This window comes from Macaca mulatta, chromosome 2 (genome assembly GCF_049350105.2).
Source record: "Macaca mulatta isolate MMU2019108-1 chromosome 2, T2T-MMU8v2.0, whole genome shotgun sequence".
Lineage (NCBI taxonomy): Eukaryota > Metazoa > Chordata > Mammalia > Primates > Cercopithecidae > Macaca > Macaca mulatta.
In genome coordinates this window covers 164283486-164301866 of record NC_133407.1, presented here as the reverse complement: position 1 = coordinate 164301866, position 18381 = coordinate 164283486, and the positions used below count along the sequence as shown (strand labels likewise).

At 39.0% G+C, this 18381-nt stretch overlaps 1 protein-coding gene across 7 annotated transcripts in view; it reads right to left on the bottom strand.

Moving 5' to 3' along the window:
- Positions 1-6344: 6344 nt before the first annotated feature.
- TMEM39A (transmembrane protein 39A) overlaps positions 6345-18381 on the bottom strand; it is a 34808-nt gene continuing 22771 nt past the window's right edge. For 5 of the 7 annotated variants that reach the window (XM_077990817.1, XM_077990820.1, XM_077990818.1 and 2 more), the window contains 4 exons: positions 12390-12738; positions 11429-11616; positions 9358-9478; positions 6345-6827 (listed from right to left, as the gene is read on the bottom strand). In XM_077990817.1, coding sequence (XP_077846943.1) covers positions 6594-6827; positions 9358-9478; positions 11429-11616; positions 12390-12738 — 892 coding nt within the window. In that variant the 3' untranslated portion in view covers positions 6345-6593. 7 annotated transcript variants of the gene reach the window in all.

Here is an 18381-nt window from a genome sequence, read left to right as displayed (position 1 = left end):
GGTCCATTTGGTCCAGTGTTGCTCAAGTCTAATGCTTCCTTATTCTCTTTGGACGCTCTGTCCATTGTTGAGATGGGGTACTTAAATCCCCTACTATTCTTGTGTTGTAATCCATCTCTCCCTTCAGATCCTCTAATATTTGTGCTATATATTTAGGTACTTCAATATTGAGTGCATATAAATTTACAATTATGTTATGTCTTCTTGATGAATTGACCCTTTTATCATATGATGTCCTTCTTTATGTTTTTCTTTTTTCCAGAGTTTTTTACTTAAAGTCTATGTTGTCTGATATAAGTATAGCCATCCTACTGTCTTTTGGTTTCCATTTGTGTGGAGTATTATTTTCTATCCCTTCACTTTAAGTCTATGTCTAAAAGTGAGGTGAGTCTCTTGTAGGCAGCATATAGTTAGGTCTTATTTTATCCATTCAGCCACTCTGTCTTTTTATTGGAGAAATTAATCCATTGACATTCAATTGTTGCTAGGTAAGGACTTACTACAGTCATTTTGTTAGTTGTTTCTGATTGTTTTGTACATACTTCATTTCTTTCCTCCTCTCTTGCTGTATTCCTTTGTGGTTTGTTTTCTATAGGAGTATGCTTTGATATTTTTGCTTTGTGCTTCTAAAGATTTTTGCTTTGTGGTTACCATTAGGCTTACATGGAACATCTTATACTTACAACCACCTATTTTAAGCTTATAACTACTTAACTTTGCATATAACTCTATACTTTTACACCATCATTACAATCCAATAGTATTCTGAATGGGCTCTGCTTTATTTATATGTTTGAGTTTTGTGCATGTTTCATGTTATTAATTACCAGTTTTTTGTTTCAGTTTAAGTAACTCCATTTAGCAATTCCTACAAGGCAGGTCTAGTGATGATGAATTCCTTTAGCTTTTGTTTGTCTGGGAAAACAAACTTTTTTTTTTACTTCTCCCTCATTTATGAAAGACAGCTTTGCTGGATAAAGTATTATTGGTTGGCAGTTGTTCTCTTGTGCACTTTGAATTTATCCTAATCTCTCCTGGCCTGCAGGGTTTATGCTGAGAACTCTGCCAATGGTTGTATGGCACTCTTTTTTATGTGATACGTTTCTTGCCTCTTGATGCTCTCAAAATTTTTTGCCTTTGATTTTTGATAGTTTATTATGTGTTGTGGTGTACTCCTCTTTGGGTTGAATTTGGTTGGAAACCTCTGCAGTTCCTATACCTGGATGTTGGCATCTACCACAGATTAAGGAAGTTTTTAGCCGTTATTTCTTTAAATATGCTTTTTGGCCCCTTTAAATATGCTTTTCAGGCACCTCTTTTTTTTTTTGCTCCTGACTAGATAATTTCAAATATTCTGATTCTTCTTGATTGAATCAGCTGTTGAAGCTTTCTGTTGAATTTTTCAGTCTCTTGAACTTCTATCCCATTCTTATTGTTTCTATTTATCAGCTTTCTTTTTAGTGTACCATTTTCAAATTTCATTAAATTTTTTATCTGTATATACATTAATAGTTCACTGAACTTCTTTACAGGTATTATTCTGAATTGTCAGTTATTTCATAAATCTCCATTTCTTTGGGGCCTATTATTGGAGCTTTATTAGTTTCTTTTGTAGGTGTCATGATTGTCTGATTCTTCGTAATTTGTATGTTCTTGTATTGTTGTCTGTGCATTTGAGGAGACAGCCCCCTCTTCTGGCCGTTACAGGTGTTCTTGGGCAGGGATAGCCCTTCACTATTTAGTCTATCCTATGATTCTGGAAGGATCAGCTGATGATAACCCCAGGCAGGCAGAGCTTCTTGTGAGTTCTCTAGCTGACTGGGCCACTGCCTTTGCTGTATTGAGTGGAATTGCTGGTTGGGTATTGCAATGACTTCTGGTCAGACTGGCCACTTCTGGTACTGCCTGGCTGATAATTCTGATATTTGGGACCTGCAATTGGGCAGGGCTGTAGACTGGGCTACAAGGTTAGGCGGAGTCACTACTCATAACATGTGTGTCCAGAGGCTGTACTCCTTAGAAATGTGCAATTAAGGGTTGCTTCCATCAGGATGAAGCCATGGAGTGAAATTTTGGCCGAGTTCAGTGGCTTTTGGTCTCCGGAGTTAAGCAGGTCTAGCCACTTTGCTTCTTCCAGATGTGTGGAGGTGGAAGTCTCTTTGCCTGGGCAGGGTCATTGGAAGTGCTTTTTGGCTTGGTGGAGCTGCTGCTTGACTTCTAAGGTCAAGGTGGTCTAGCCCCTTCACTTCTCCAAAATAAAAGGCAGGCATCTACCTTCCTGGCAGGGTTGTTGGGAGTTGGCTCTGAAGCTAGGCAGGAAGACCAGTAGTGTAGGCACTCAGGCTAGATTGTACTTCCCACTGTCTTTTTTTTTTTTTTTTTTTTTTTTAGATGGAGTCTTGCTCTGTCGCCCAGGCTGGAGTGTAGTGGCACAATCTCGGCTCACTGCAACCTCTGCCTCCCGAGTTCAAGCAATTCTCCTGTGTCAGCCTCGCGAGTAGTTGGGATTACAGGCGTGAGCCACCATGCCCAGCTAATTTTTGTATTTTTTGTAGAGACAGGGTTTCACAGGCTGGTCTTGAACTCAGCGACCTCAAGTGATCCACCCACCTCAGCCTCCCAAAGTGCTGGGATTACAGGCATGAGCCACCACACCCAGCCCCCACTGTGCAAATTTTGAAGGTCACCAGCTCAGCCTTGCAGGTGGGCTATGAGGTTGGCTGATATCTTTGATCAGGCACCTCAGCCAAGCAGGAACACAGAGGTCCACCAGTATCTGCATGCTGTTCACTACCTCTGCTTCCTTTCTTTGTTTCTACCTGATTCCAGGCAGTCTAGCCATGTGGTTTCCCCTAGTGCTTCTCATGAGATGAGACCGGACTGGGCTTCCTGGGAAGCATCTTGGAATGCTAGGGAAACTGGATCTGGTTTTCTTTTCCCCCTGTATAAACTGTTGGCCTAGGGAATTCTTCATCTGGCATTATGTCAACTTGGGGGAAGGGAGTGAGCAATATAGTCAAAGTGAGACTGTTCTTACCCTTTGAATTCAGATTTCATTAAGCTTTATGGACCATACTAGTGTCTCAGACTAGTTTCTAAGTGTTGGGGTTTTCAAAAAGATGTTCTAGTCTGTGGAGTTGCTAGCTGAACTTTCTATGAAAGCAAGTGGAGGCTGAGACTTCCTACTCTGCCGTCTTGCTCTGTTTATTTTCTCTTACATGGACTTTTAGTCTCCTACTTGTAGTCTCATCGACATTGCCCCATCTCCAAACCTTCTACATACTGCTTTCAAAGTTGTCTAAGAGAGGACAGTGGTTCTCAAACTTCAGCATTCCTAAAAATCACCTGGACAGCATGTTAAAACAGATTGCGGGCTCCATGTAGTTTCTTACTCAGCAGGTGTGGAGTAGGGCTTGAAAATGTCCATTTTTAACAAGTTTCCAGTTAAGTGATGCTGATGCTGCTGACCTAGAGATTACTTTGGGAACTACAACCCATTGGATCGTAAGTTATTCTTAGCTTAAAATCTTTCATTAGCTATCTTCTGTCTACAAAAGTCCCAAGACATCTGTCAGCTTATTTGAAGTACTTATGAAAAGTGCACTTTATTGGGCTTCACACTCAAGATTCTTAATAGATCTGATATCTATTACATATCTCATACATATTTCTATTAATGAAAACCTTTGTGTGACAATTGGTTTACTTGTCTGTCTTCTATTAGTTAATGAACTCGAACATCACTATCTCCAGCACCAGTGTTTGGCATATAATTGCCCAGTACATAGAAATGAGATGCCTGGCTAGCTCAGTTAATAGAAATTTTAAAAAAATTAATTAAAAAAAAAAGGGAGAAACGGCAGAACAGGTGGCAGTGGTGGTGACTGATAGGGACAGGAAGGAAAGGAGGATCAGGAATATAAACATGGAATCAGAGTAAATAGGATATTGAGGAAAACTTCTGTCATGCTCATTCCTGTGAACTGCCCTCCTCTATTGATTTATTTACCCACCTTAGACCACCCAGACTAGTCAAGTATATTCTTTCCTTTTCCAGTATCCAAGTCCACCCAACTGAACTTTTGCTAAACCATGCTTTCCACAAACATTTTTAACTTCCCAACAAAGAATTACAAAAAAGGTCATTATTTAATGATTACACATTTTTCCACTATCACTGAGCAAATATGGTGTCCCTTCTGTTACATGAACTATAATAGGATATCCAGGTAACTAGTAATTTTTCTCTCTTCCATGAACATGGCCCCTACAAAAACAAAACAAAACAAACAAAAACAAAAAAACAGCTGGAATGTGTAGAACACGTTGAACTAAACGGTCTTATGCCCCTTATGCTGCCATATCTGGAGGTGAGGGTAGGAGGAACTTTGCAATTCCATTAGCCAAAATTTATTTTTATTTATTTCTTATATCCATTTATTTATTTAGCCAAGCCAGTATCTGGTTCTGTGCTATTCCCTTAGGACAGGACCAAGACAGATCAAGCCAGAAGGGGCACCATATCAGTTTATAAGACTGGTCTGTTATCTCTAATCAGGGTTATCTGGGTTACTTTTCCAAGCTACAGCCAACTTGGGGCAATTTTGATGAGATATCTCTGTGCCCATGCCACCCATTTTGCTCTAAACTACTGAGTAATCTCATCAAAATGTTTGCTGCCAAGAGAAGCATACTTTAAGATCCTATGGAAAGCATAGAGAGATGGCAGATTCCCTATCCTTCTCACCCCTACCTCAAGAACCACTATATTTAGGCTGAACTACTTTAAAAAGCAACTAACTAATATACTTATTTTCGTGCTATTCTTCCAATATACCAACAGTGCCCTTGCTGCTACTGTAACATGGCATTCTCCCCAAAGCTATTTATATGATTCAGTCTTGCTTTTGCTCTTGCTCAAAAATCATCTCCTCAAAGATGCCTTCTAGCAGTGCCATTCTTACCACTATTTCCTTGCCCTGATTTCCCTTTGCTGCACTTATCACTACTACCAGGGAATGTTATATTATACATAAATTTATTTGCTGTATTTTCTGCACCACCTAACTCCCCCATCCTCATGCATATTTTAAGCTCTGTGCAGGTAGGACCTTTGCATTTCTTATTCACTGCTATATCCCCAGGGCCTAGTGTAGTGTCTAGTGGTTAATATATCTTTGTTGAATGGTTGAACAGACTCAGACTGAATGCCAAAAAATGTTAACTTAAAAAAAAGTATACGCATCAAAATATTTAAGGAAACAATTATTAATTTAAACATAAACTGATATTGGGTACCTTGGTTTTATACACACTCCTCACAATGCTTCCTTTGGTGAAACCTTTCAGAACTCTTCTGCAAGAATTATTTTCAGAGCCAGCTTGTGAACTACATGATTGGTCTTTTTACTTCATAAGTCTTATTTTGTCTCACCAGAAGTTTCAGAGTGTAACAAACCAAACTCAGCACAGAAAACATAAGACAATATAGTTTAGATTCTCTAAGACAAGGTCTCATAAATTTAGATGACAAGTGACAATATCAATGGACTAAGTATATCACCTCCCATAACCTAAAGGGCTAATACTCATAAACATAAAAGTTCTGGAGTATGAAATTTAAAACACAAATTTTGGATATAAATTATCTGAATACAAAGCTGTAGGTAATTCTTATCTTTCACTTCTCTTCGTAACTCCAAACATAATGCCACTGTAGGTGGGTTGCTGCTAGACTACATCCAAGATTGTTCAGCTGAGGACTTGCCCATTCTCCCAGTTACCTGGAATTTTCAACCTTCCGATACTCTAGCCAACAAGGCATTTGCACTCAGCTTCTTCTACTGATCTAGCCACACATCATCTCCTTCATGAATGCGGGCAGTCTAAAGACTTCCTGTCTTGTAAAGTATTGTTTCAAACAACTAAAAGGAAAATCTTTGGAAGCAGAAGTGGAAAAACAGGAAAAGTGGCAGCAAAACCCTGAGCCTCAGGATAGTAGCTTATTCAAAAGTATATTTACACGTCACAGGGTAAAATAGACCAGCTGAGTCCCTATCTTAGAAAGGAAGCCTACTGCTTCCTCCTAGTAGGCAACAAAGAGAACCCCACCTAGGACTTTAACCCACTCTTTTCCCGATGTATTCCAATACTATTAGCCAGCTGAACTAAAAGAGAATGGGTGCTGGTAGGCAACTCCACTGATCTCCCTTTCTTTAGCAATAATTACTCGCCAGCTGAGGGCTAAAGATAATGAAGATTGAAAGAAAAGCAGACATACCAAAGGTACTGTGTCAAGTAATACATGAGATGTGTTCATAAACGAATGAGTTATTCCAGAGCCATACAAACAAATCAATCTCTTTACTGGACAGGCATACCTCTCATATGTATATTATTCAAATATACTAACACATGAAAGATCACATCACCTTGTTTACGGATACATTTAATATCCCTTACCCTTCCCGACTTTCAAAACATAATAGTATACAAAATATAAAATATCTTAAATATTTATAAAAATCACAAGAAAAAAATAGAACGTATGAAAATATTTTTATCTGAGTTCTCCCTCATTGTTGAGAGGCAGCTTAGTTTGCCTTGAGTTCATAACTGTTGAGTGGGTAGGAGTATGCCCTGCCTAATACTATTCTGTCCCGGAGAAGTTTAAATAAAACATAGTAGTTGCAGAAGAGGATGAGAGCCATGGAAAGTGTGTGGTTCCACTTCTCCGACCGCAGCAAGGAATAGAGCTGATAGAAGACGACACTGCCCTCAATAAGGATAAGCAGATTTAACAGCCTTAATGGTCGATGAAATAAGAACTGTAAGGAAGTTAAAAAAGCAAAACGTTATTTCATAGAAAAGTAATGGCTGTAGTTATTCTTGCATTTATTTTTCTAAAATAATTTAATATTTACAGGTTCCCATATATAATAACAAATAGATCTGTTTATTTACTATCAGGCTATTTCTTGCTATAAAGACTGAAACATTTTCCTTTTTGCCCAAGAAATAATGAAATAAGTTTTATTTCAATGCCCCTGAGACACGAAAAGAGATTATGCCCAAAAGAAAACTACTTATAAACATTTTTCTTAGACTGTATCTTAGGTATAGATTTTATTTAGGGTAAACACGAAAGTATATTTATCTAAGACAGAGGTGGATAAAGGACCAAATAGGAAATATTTTAGGCTTTGTAAGTCAAGAGGCAAAAGTTAAGGATATTACATAGGTACTTATGTAACCACTTAAAAATGTAAAAAACATTCTTGGCTTGTAAACTAAGACATAAATACCAACACTAGAGAAGTTTGGGGAAAAGAGAGGTTACAAATCAAATATCAATATAATAGTTTTTTAATTTTTCCTTAAACTGTTTACCCACCATGGTCACTTACTGAAATCCTCTACACCATATACCTGTGTGTTTAATTACTGATTTTCTTCTGGATATTGAGAAGTAGGGTACACAAAGACAGGATAAGGAGGAAGGAAAAATGAGTCAGAATTAGACTAAAAATAGGGCTTACTACTATATTTACTCCCACTAAATTCTCCACTCTAAAAGGCTAAATTCTGGTTTTCTAATACAAAGTTATGAATACAAACATATAGGCCACAAGTTGTAAAGGAACATTAACAGTTCAGTTTAACCAGTCTAATCCTAAATCTAGATGAAGACAAACAGTACAGTAACAGCAGTGATCAGATCTAAAAGAACTAATTTAAATGGAACTTAGATCTCAGAGCTTACACCTCAGAATGAAGCCAAATTATCCTGACAGCTTTAAGTTTCCAGGTTCAAGAGGAAGAAAATGTTTAACCTGGAGTCTGACAGCGACAGGTAATAGGCACATTTTAAATGACTGTTTTGAAACTTCAGTGTGCCTAAGAATAATTTCCAAATCCACAAATGCTGCCAATTCCTGGGATCATCCAGAGATTCTGGTTCAGAAGTCTGATATAGGGGCCCTGAATCACTTTTTAAAAATAGTGGGCCAGGTGGCCCATGGATCACTTGGAGAAGCACTGATTTAACTATCTATCCAGTCCTGCAAAATCAGTAATAAATCAACTTGCCTAATCTTCTTTCCATGGATTCCATCTGATTTTTCAGCTGTCCAAAGCTAGCAAGGAAAATACCTAATTTTCACGCAGAAAATTCTAATGAACTATTTGGCTATCACAGGTCTCAAGGAGATAGCAAGGACCAACAGAAGTCATTAATGGCCTAGAGAATTCAGCTGGCTGAATTAAATATTCTATACAGAAATCAAATGCTCATGTACTTGTGACTTAAGTCCTTTCCTCCACCTTAAGGCATTTCCACTGGCGTCAACAAGGAGATGCCTGTCATTTTCTCATTCAAGGGCCTTTCACCTTCCCCATGTTCCTCCCAACCTGCCCCACCCTGCATTCCCCTACCATGGTATTTATAAGCATCATGCCTGGTGCAAGTTCCCAATATTTAATTGAAGTGTCCCTCAGTAACAAACACCTGCAGAACCAGAAAGTCCATGTACCCCCCTCACAGGAACTGGGAAGGACTGAGGGAGAAAGAGATGCAAGTATTTTTAAAAGATCTTCAATTCTTGTTTAGAATATGATCCCCTTTCAAAAGCAACGCACTGCACTATGGGCATTTTTACTATAAACAGTCCCCCACAGGCACCTAGTTTTCCCCACTCGCATTGGTCAGCTGGTCTTTCTTTTATAAGTATATACTTTTGCCTTGTACAGATAATTTCTGGAAGGCTGAAAGACCAAATAGATCATAACCAAAGGGATGAGTTCAATGGAACAGAAGCTGGATATAGTGAGTTTCTATTGCTTTTTCCTTTTTTAACTTTTAAGCTTTTTTCCTTTTGATGGCATTTATCTGACTTCCAAAGGGGAAGCTAAAGCCTTTTTAAAGAAACAACATATATGACAAATACCTAAAAATAAAACCACCACACTATTAATATATTAAATGTCACTTATGGATACACAGATACAGTATATCTTAACAATACCACTAAACCAAACTCTTACAAAACAAAAATGGTAAGATGAAAAAGGAGTCTTAGATAACTGCCTACTTGTTTCAAGTAATACTAGATTCAACAAATACCAATGTAACTACAGAAACCAGCTAAGCCACTAAAACTGGAATAATGGTATATGATCTTCAATCTGCCCTTCAGAAGACATTTCCAAAGTACAGGGACCACTGTTACGCTAGTGGCAATAATTACCTTGTAATAATTTCCTAGTATGTGCTACACACTATGCTACATGCTTCCACACAGGTGGCCTCCTAACACTTACCCCTAAGCTTATGTTTGAAAATAAATAAGTGGTACTTGCATAAAAGCGGGCATGGGATACATCTGAAGGCACTGCCACGTTGTAAGGCCCCATGGCTCTATATAAACATCTGCTGTGCCGCACCAGCACCCCTTGAGGCCATATTGTATTTTCTGACCAACTAAGGGAGAAAGAAATGCAATGTTAGCATATTGGCAATTACAGATAAGATAGTATCTGGCAAGGCCAGCTGTATTTTAATGGAAGGAATTAAACAATCAAGGCTTCATCTGCCTGAAAATACAGTAATTACTGAAAATACAGTAATTCCATGGTCAAACTGGAGTAGTTTTAGAAAGGATTTGTTACTTTAAATTCATTGCTATATAGTACACAGAGGTTGCAAAGAAGTACAGTTAACTCAGTGTCAAAGGACTTAAGAGGCTTAGAAGAATGAGCAGACATAAATGTGTAAGCCAGAAAATAGTGTGGCTATGAGTCACACTATGAGCCAGAAAATAGTGTGTAAGCAGGCAGACTGTCATCTCCATCCCAAGTGAGCAGTCTACTGGTGGAAATGCTAGAGGGAACAAACAAGAAGAGAAAGCTGATGGTAATAAGCGTAGTGGAGAAATTAGCACATTGTCAATCTAGCATGACATTTACTGCAGAATTACATCCCAAAAAACTATAGGAAATCAGTTTGCTTATCACACAATTCAAATACCTCACAACTGTAAGAAGGTATACAGTAGAACACAGCGACACATCTCACACACACACAGACTTTTCACTGCTTTTGTGGTTTATTTTTATAGGTTTCTCTGGGGGAAAAGAAGTTACAGAAGCAGCAGCTTCATTCTTTCCAGCACAATGGAGTTTGGGTGGGGACAGGGATCTTCAGGTTAAGCTTTTTTTAAAAAAATCTAAGTTAATTCATCTCTTCCTGATTTTGGAAAGGTTAGTTTCCTAGGGTAAGAACTGGGAGGCAGTTTAGATATGTTATTTAAAAAAAAAAAAAAAAAATTCTAGCACCCTGAAGCTTTCCCAGTTCAGAAAATGTTCCACCAGCCTTGCTGACACTTACCAGCATTAAAGTGATGATACACCTCATGGCCATGTGCCATCAGTAGCCTGAAGATGTACAGTACTAGTACTGTGGATTGTATTTTCAATTTTTATTGAAATCTGTCCTTTGCCCACAGTCGGGTTTCTTTTCAGCCTGGCCCAATCTCTTTCAGTTCCTGGGCTTGAAGGCCTGTGCTAATCTGTATCAGACATCAAGGCAGATAATTGAAGGGAGAACTCTCAGGGGGAGAGGGAAAGGGAAGGTCACCTCAATCTGTCCCACTTAACTAGGGAAAAATTTCTAGGAGATGAAATTTGTGAAATGTTCGAATTACAAAAGGGGGAAGATGAAGATGGTTTGGGTCTGAAAGAAAAGTATGATGAAGGACTCAGAAGTGACAGAATAAAACGGTCCTAATGTTAGCCATTTTGGATCACAGGAGCCATGTGGAGTAATGACTGATAAGGGGGACACAATGAGAAAAATTCTTCCAAAGAACTCACAGTCAGGCACAGTTCTCACTTAAACACAGGAGAAGCAGGGAAATATTCAGTAGAGAGTTTAGAAAGAAAATAATAGTAAAAAAGTACAGGTAAGGAAAATTACTAGAATAAAACTGCATGTATTAGAAAGAAAAAAATGAGAGAAGCATATTCCAGCTAAGTGTGAGATGAGTAGCTAGCAACTACTCAGCTGTGGCAATGAAGATGAGAAGACAAATCTTAAAGTCTTCTAAAGAGGAATAAAATATATGACTCTTTGCATTTGGGCAAAGGGGTAAGATTGAAAGAAAACTCCAATTGCATTGCTTGGGAGACAAATTATACACTCTAAGAGTGACTGGGCAGCTGAAAGGTAGAACGCATTTAAGAAGCTGGGGGTGGTGGTGGAAATGAGTTAATGTCCCTTATATTCAGTTTAGCATGATGACAAGCATCCATGTAAGACAAAAACTAAAAATTAAATGTTCAAAGCCAAGAGCAAGAATGACATACAAAGCAAATAAACATGATCAGCAGCATGTAGGAAGTGTTACATGGTTTTACCCTCTAGCTTACTCACATGTGCTGGGGAGCATTGCTGTAGGACCCATGTTCCAGCTTCTGCCACTTGCCCAGGTGAGCAGCTGATTTATGTAGCAAATCACAGTATTTGGATGGCAACAGTTGCGTGGTGAGCATGACAAAAGCATTGATCCACACCATAATGAGGTGCTCGCATGACCAGCGCATGTCATAGTACTGGGTACTCTGGAAGAGATCAGAAGAGAGAGAAATGATACATGCACTGGTAAAAAGAGGCAGGGATGGGTGCGTGTACATATGCCCTGCAGACAAATGCCACACTGAATCACACATGCACTGGTGGTCCTGCTGTCCGTGCAGAAAGTTCAAGAGCAGAGTCCTCCACAATCCTTCAACCTGACTTTCTGGCTGTATGAGTTAGGGATGGGAGGGAGAGGCGATTATATTTTAAGTGTCTCCTTTCTAGAAGAACTGAGTGTTCTCTGAAGGACCATTCCGGCTGCAGAAGTACTTCTGAATGGGTAAAGAAAGGGCACTAAAATGTCCCAAAAGATTTTGGGCCCAAGTGACATCCAGACCATTTTTCTTTTCTATTGAAGTAAACTGAAGTTTAGATAAAGGTTAGATTAAATTCAAGGAAACTCCTGACAACCATGTTAAGATCAACCATAGTAGGCTGAGTTTTACTGAAACCTTGGTCCTCTTAAGCTACTACATACTGATTCTATTATAAGTATATTTTGATTCTCCCCAGAAACTAAAAATACTTAAAAAAAAAAAAAAAAAAAAAAAGAGGGGACCACCACGGGTGCATCACATATATGGAAATACCTATCCGCCAACCAGGAGCGGTATTAGTGCACTCCAGATGCAGCCGAACTCCACCATCCAGGCTGCCAAAGGGGAGACAGAGAAAAGGGGGATTAAACAAGAAATACCCAGTTTATGTAATTCACACACAGATCCAGGAAGCACATAAAAGTAAGATAACCACTTACCTTCACAAAACACAGGGGGAGAAATGCAACATAGTAGGCACTGAAGAGGGAGTTGAAGAGAACCTCCTTGATTCTGTGGTTGAAATCTGCTTTCAGACATTCTACTTCATTGCGAATGAGGTCTGGAGATAGGGGACAACTGTGGGTGGGGATGGGTGTGGCATTATTAAACTGTTCTTTTAGAGACTCCAGCAACAAGGAGAGAAAGTCTTTGGATTTGGCCAAGCCTCCCACAGTCGAGGCACTTTCCTCTACTGCCTGGTGCTGAACCACATAGTTATAGTCTGTGAGAAGAAGGTGAGCTCTACTATCTTGATGAAAACAGCAAAGAGGAACATAAACACCAAACCTGTAAAACAAAGTGTGAAAATGAGACCCCAGATACCACCTTAAATCACACCTTATAACTTATGTCAATATAACTTACAACTTATGTCAATAAAATAGTCAGGACCCACAAGAGTAAACATAACTCAGGAGGGGCACTGCTGATAGTAAATTCATTATCTGGAGAGCTCTTCAATTTCTTTCCATAAAAGCCGTGTACATTCATTGTAGATTATAGAGAACCTACAGAAAACCACAATGGCAAAACACACATCACCTAGCAATACTCATTTTTATAACTAGATGCACATATTTCCAAAATAAAGTTTCTAAACTTTATATATAGTTACATATGCTTTTTTCCTTTTATGTTTGGCCTCATACAGTACAATGTGTTTTGTATCCTGCTGTTTTAACTTTGCATGTGTGCATGTGTGTGTACTGAGTATTTTCCATGTGCACTGAGTATTTTCTCAAGTCTAAATATTTTTCTATGGCAATTTTTAAAGATACAATAGTATTCTCATATAGAGATGCCATAATTTACCCATTTCTCTCTTGCTGGAAACTTAGGCTGTTTCTTATTTTCCACTACTATAAATAACAATGTGATAAGGATTTTCCTAACACGTGTTTACATTTGGTCATTTTAGTACAGCTTGTCCTTCACTTCAAATGTCCCCTTCTTAGTAGGGGACCCTCCTGCCTCCCTACTGTATCACTCATCCCACTCCCACAGGCGACCCTAGTTCTCCTTTCCTGCTTATTTTTCTCCACAGATCTTACCATGTTTATTCGATTTTTAACTCTGGGGCAGTTTTGGTGTTTTCTTTCTGAGTCATTCTAGAAGTACAAATGAATTTTTAAAAGTAAAATTACTTGGTTAAAGAAGTGAATTATTTTTGAGACTTCTGATAACTTCTTATAGTATTCCAACTGTTGGTTCCTTAAAATTTTTTTAAATACTTCAAGTCCTCATTAAGTAATTTCCACATTGTGACCTAGGTATTATAAATTAAATGCTCATTTCACGGACATAAATTCAGATATGAAAAATAGCAAATAAAAAGATATTTAGGGCCAGCCACAGTCCCTCATGCCTATAATCCCAGCACTTTGAGAGGCCAAGGCAAGTGGGTCACCTGAGGTCAAGAGTTCAAGACCAGCCTGGTGAACATGGTGAAACCCTGTCTCTACTAATAATACAAAAATTAGCTGGGTGTGGTGGCGCGTGCCTGTAATCCCAGCTACTCGGAGGCTGAGGCAGGAGAATCACTTGAACCTTGGAGGTGGAGACTGCAGTGAGCCAAGATCACACCACTGCACTCCAGCCTGGGCGACAAGAGCAAAACTCCTTCTCAAAAAAAAAAAAAAAAAAGATATTTAGTTATACATTTTATTACAAACTGAACAAATGACACTTATCCATAGTTTTCTACACAGGGAGAACAGATGTTACTTGTAACTAATTAAGAACATTCTTAGCATTAGCTCTGGGATCCACTGTGAATGTGCCCTTGGGAGGACATGAGTGGGTAGGGGTAGAAGTATTAATTCTAATTTTTTTTTATTTTTGAGACGGAGTCTCACTCTGTCGCCCAGGCTGAAGTGCAGTGGTTCCATCTTGGCTCACTGCAAGCTCCACCTCCCTTTTCACGCCATTCTCCTGCCTCAGCCTCCTGAGTAGCTGGGACTACAGGCGCCTGCCACCACGCCTGCCACCACGCCCGGATAATTTTTAAAAATTTTTTTAGTAGAGACAGGGTTTCATCATGTTAGCCAGGATGGTCTCAATCTCCTTACCTCATGATCAGCCCACCTCAGCCTCCCAAAGTGCTGGGATTACAGGCATGAGCCACCACACCTGGCCTAATTCTAATTTTCATTTATTTATTTATTTTGAGAGAAGGTCTTACTCTGTCGCCCAGACTGGAGTATAGTAGCGAGATTATGGCTCACTGAAGCCTCAACTTCTCGGGCTCAGGCAATTCTCCTGCCTCAGCCTGCCAAGTAGCTAGGACTACAGGCGCATGCCACTACATGCAGCTAATTATTTTATTTTTGGTATAAACAGGGTCTCCCTATGTTGCTCAATCTGTTCTTGAACTCCTGTGCTCAAGTGATCCTACCGCCTGGGCCTTGCAAAGTGCTGGGATTACAGGTGTGAGCCCCCACACCCAGTCAGAAATAGAAGTATTAGACAAAAAAACTCTCATATGTGCATATTTGTGATGGCTACAGCAGGTCATCATAAGTTCAATACTGCCAAAACACAAGCTGCATGTGTAGGTGTAGGGATGGGGATAAGAGGCGGAGTGTGTGGTAGATTGCAATGATGGTCCCAATTCTTTACCCTTCTTTGTAGTCTCATTGCCACATAACTGCATGGCCCTCATTCTATGGGTGAGGCCACCTGCCCTATCCCCATACTGGGCTCTACAATGGAGGGCTTTGTAAGGTAAATAAAATAATTAATTAAAGGATTTTAAAGAGGGTTAGTAACATGATTAAATTTCCCATTGTGAAAATCATTCTAGCTACAATAAAAATGAAATGGAGGGGAACAAGAATGGATTATCAGAAGACCAGAAGAAGGTTGATAATGCAATAGTAAAAACTATGGAGAGCACTGGACCCAATTCAAGACACACTTAGGAACCACAACTGTTAGACTTTAGACTAATTTACCCTAATGAGAAACTCTTTGAGAACCGAAGGGGGAAAAAGCGAGGCAGAAAAGGGCCTCTTTCTTATTTTAACCTATGAATAAACAGGAAATTAAATATGTTGCTATTGTCATAATCTAGTATTTTAAATTTCTCACACTTTCAATTTTTAAATTGAAGTTTAGATAAAAGGTAGATTATACAACTTCTTAAAAGTAAAGAAGGCTAACACAGGCAGACCTCATTTTATTGCATTTCACTTCATTGCACGTCCCAGACACATTATTATAAACTGAAGGTTTGTGGCAACCCTGCATCAAGCATATCTGGGGGTACCATTTTCCAAAGTGCTCACTTTGTGTCTCTGTCATATTTTGAGAATTCTCCCAATATTTCAAACTTTTTCATTACTATTACATCTGTTATGCGAAATGTGATCTTTGATATTACTACTGTAATTGTTTTGGGGTACTACAAACTGCACCCATATGAGATAGCAAACTTAATGGATGAAAGTGTGTGCTCACTGCTCCATCAATGAGCCATTCCCCTCTCCCTCTCCCTCACGTCAGGCCTCCCTATTCCCTAAAACACAAGAATATTGAAATTAGGCCAACTAATAACCCTAAATGGCCTCCGAGTGTTCAAATCCTACCACCTTTAAGAATTATGCAAAATCTACTCTGTCAATGCTCTAGAAATAGAACAACATAATCTGGATGACAGGACATCTGTTTATAGCATGGTTTACTAATAAGCTCACTGTTGAACCTACTGCTTAGAAAAAAGATACCCTTAAAAATATTATGCACGGCTGGGTGTGGTGGCTCAAGCCTATAATCCCAGCACTTTGGGAGCCTGAGGCAGGACAATCACTTGAACCTGGGAGGCAGAGGTTGCAGTGAGCCGAGATCATGCCACTGCATTCCAGCCTGGGCAACACCATGCTAAATGCCATTGAGAACATCTGTGATTTATGAGAGGAGGTCAAAATATCAACATGAGCAAATCTGGAGGAAGTTGGTTCCTACCCTCATAGATGACTGAGAGGTTCAAGACTTCACTGGAGAAAGTAACTGCAAATGTGGTAGGAAAAGTAACTAGAATTAGAAGTGGAGCCTGGACCGGGTGCAGTGGCTCACGCCTATAATCCCAGCACTTTGGGAAGCCAAGAAGGCTGGATCACTTGAGCCTAGGAGTTCGACACCAGCCTAGGCAACATAGCAAAACCCCACCTCTACAAAAAAATAAAAATAAAAAATTTAGCCAGGCGTGATGGCACACACCTGCAGTCCCAGCTATGTGAGAGGCTGAGGTGGGAGGATCACTTGAGCGCAGGACAGATGTTGCAGTGAGCTGTGATCATACCACTGCACTCAAACTTGGGCGACAGAGTGAGACCCTGTTTAGAAAAAAAAAAAAAGTGAAGACTGAAGATGTGGCTGTACTCTCTCACGATCAAACTTAAACAGATGAGGAGCTGCTTCTTATGGATAAGAAAGTTATTTCTTCAGATAAAATCTATTTCTGGTAAAGATGCTGTGAACACTGTTGAAATGACAACAAAGAATTTAGAATATTATATAAACTTAATAGTTGTTACAGCAGTAGCAGGGTTTGAGAGAAATTACTTCAATGTTGAAAGAAGTTCCACTGTGGGTAAAGTATCATCTATCAAACACATCACATGCTACAGAGGTATGTTTCATGAAAGGAAGTGTCAACTGATGTGGCAAACTTCAGTGTTGTCTTATTTTAAGAAAGTGACAAAGCCATCCCAACCTTCAGCAACCACCACCCTGATCAGTCAGCAGCCATCAACACTGAGGCAAGCCTCTCTACCAGCAAGAAGATTACAACTCATTGAAGGCTTAAATGCTCATCAGCATCTTTTAGCAATCACGTATTTTTTAATTAAGATATGTACTTTTAAAAGACATAATGCTATTGTGCACTTAATAAAATATAGATAGTGTAAAGCTGGGCATGGTGGCTCACCTCTGTAATCCCAGCACTTTAGGAGGCCAAGGCAAGAGGATCTTAAGCCAGGAGTTCAAGACCAGCCTGGGTAACAAAACGAGACCCAATGTCTACAAAAAATCTAAAAATTAGCCAGGCACGGTAGCACACGCCTACAGTCCCAGTCCCCTAGGACTGCTTGAGTCCAGGAGGGCAAGGCTGCAGTGAGCTGTGATTGCACCACTGTACTCCAGCCTGGGCAACAGAGCAAGACCTTGTCTCAAAAAATAAAATAAAATAAAATAGACTACAGTATAGTGAACACATAACTTTCATAAATCAAAAAATTGACATGACTTGCTTTATTGCGATATTCGCTTCATTGCAGCAGTCTGGAACAGAACTTACAATATCTCTGAGGTATGCCTGTATGTTTAAAACTAAAATGTATTTAAATTACATAATTATTTCATTGTTTTAAGGGGTGTGGAGAGCCTCTAAGAATAAGTAAGTTTCTTTATATACTTAAATTGAAACAGAAAAGTTCGTTAGCCATCTTGATGATGGTAATCCTCTTAAACTTGGCCAAAATGTTCTTCAATATATCTATAATTAGCCTTTCAAATCAGATATGGTTAATCTTCTCATTCAACCAGTAAGGAGAATGACTAAACATTTATTTTCAACTCAAATAGTTGAAATATTAATCTATAAACATAGAAACAATTGATGTAAAATATATTCCTCATGTGAAATCAGTCAAGAAAAATGTTTGTAATAGATAACTCATTTGTAGAAAACAAGGGTAATATTAATGAATTCAGTTGATGAGTGACTTACATAACTGTTTAAACAATGTAATCAGACCTACCATAGTATAACCAATAGAAAGACTCTTCCTGTCATCTTTATTAGCACAATCTCTGATTATGACTTGATTTTATACTTTGTAATTACCCACATAAATTCACGCTAACACTTCAGCACCATAAATAATATAAAGCAATAATTCTCAAACTTGAGCATGCATCAGAATCACC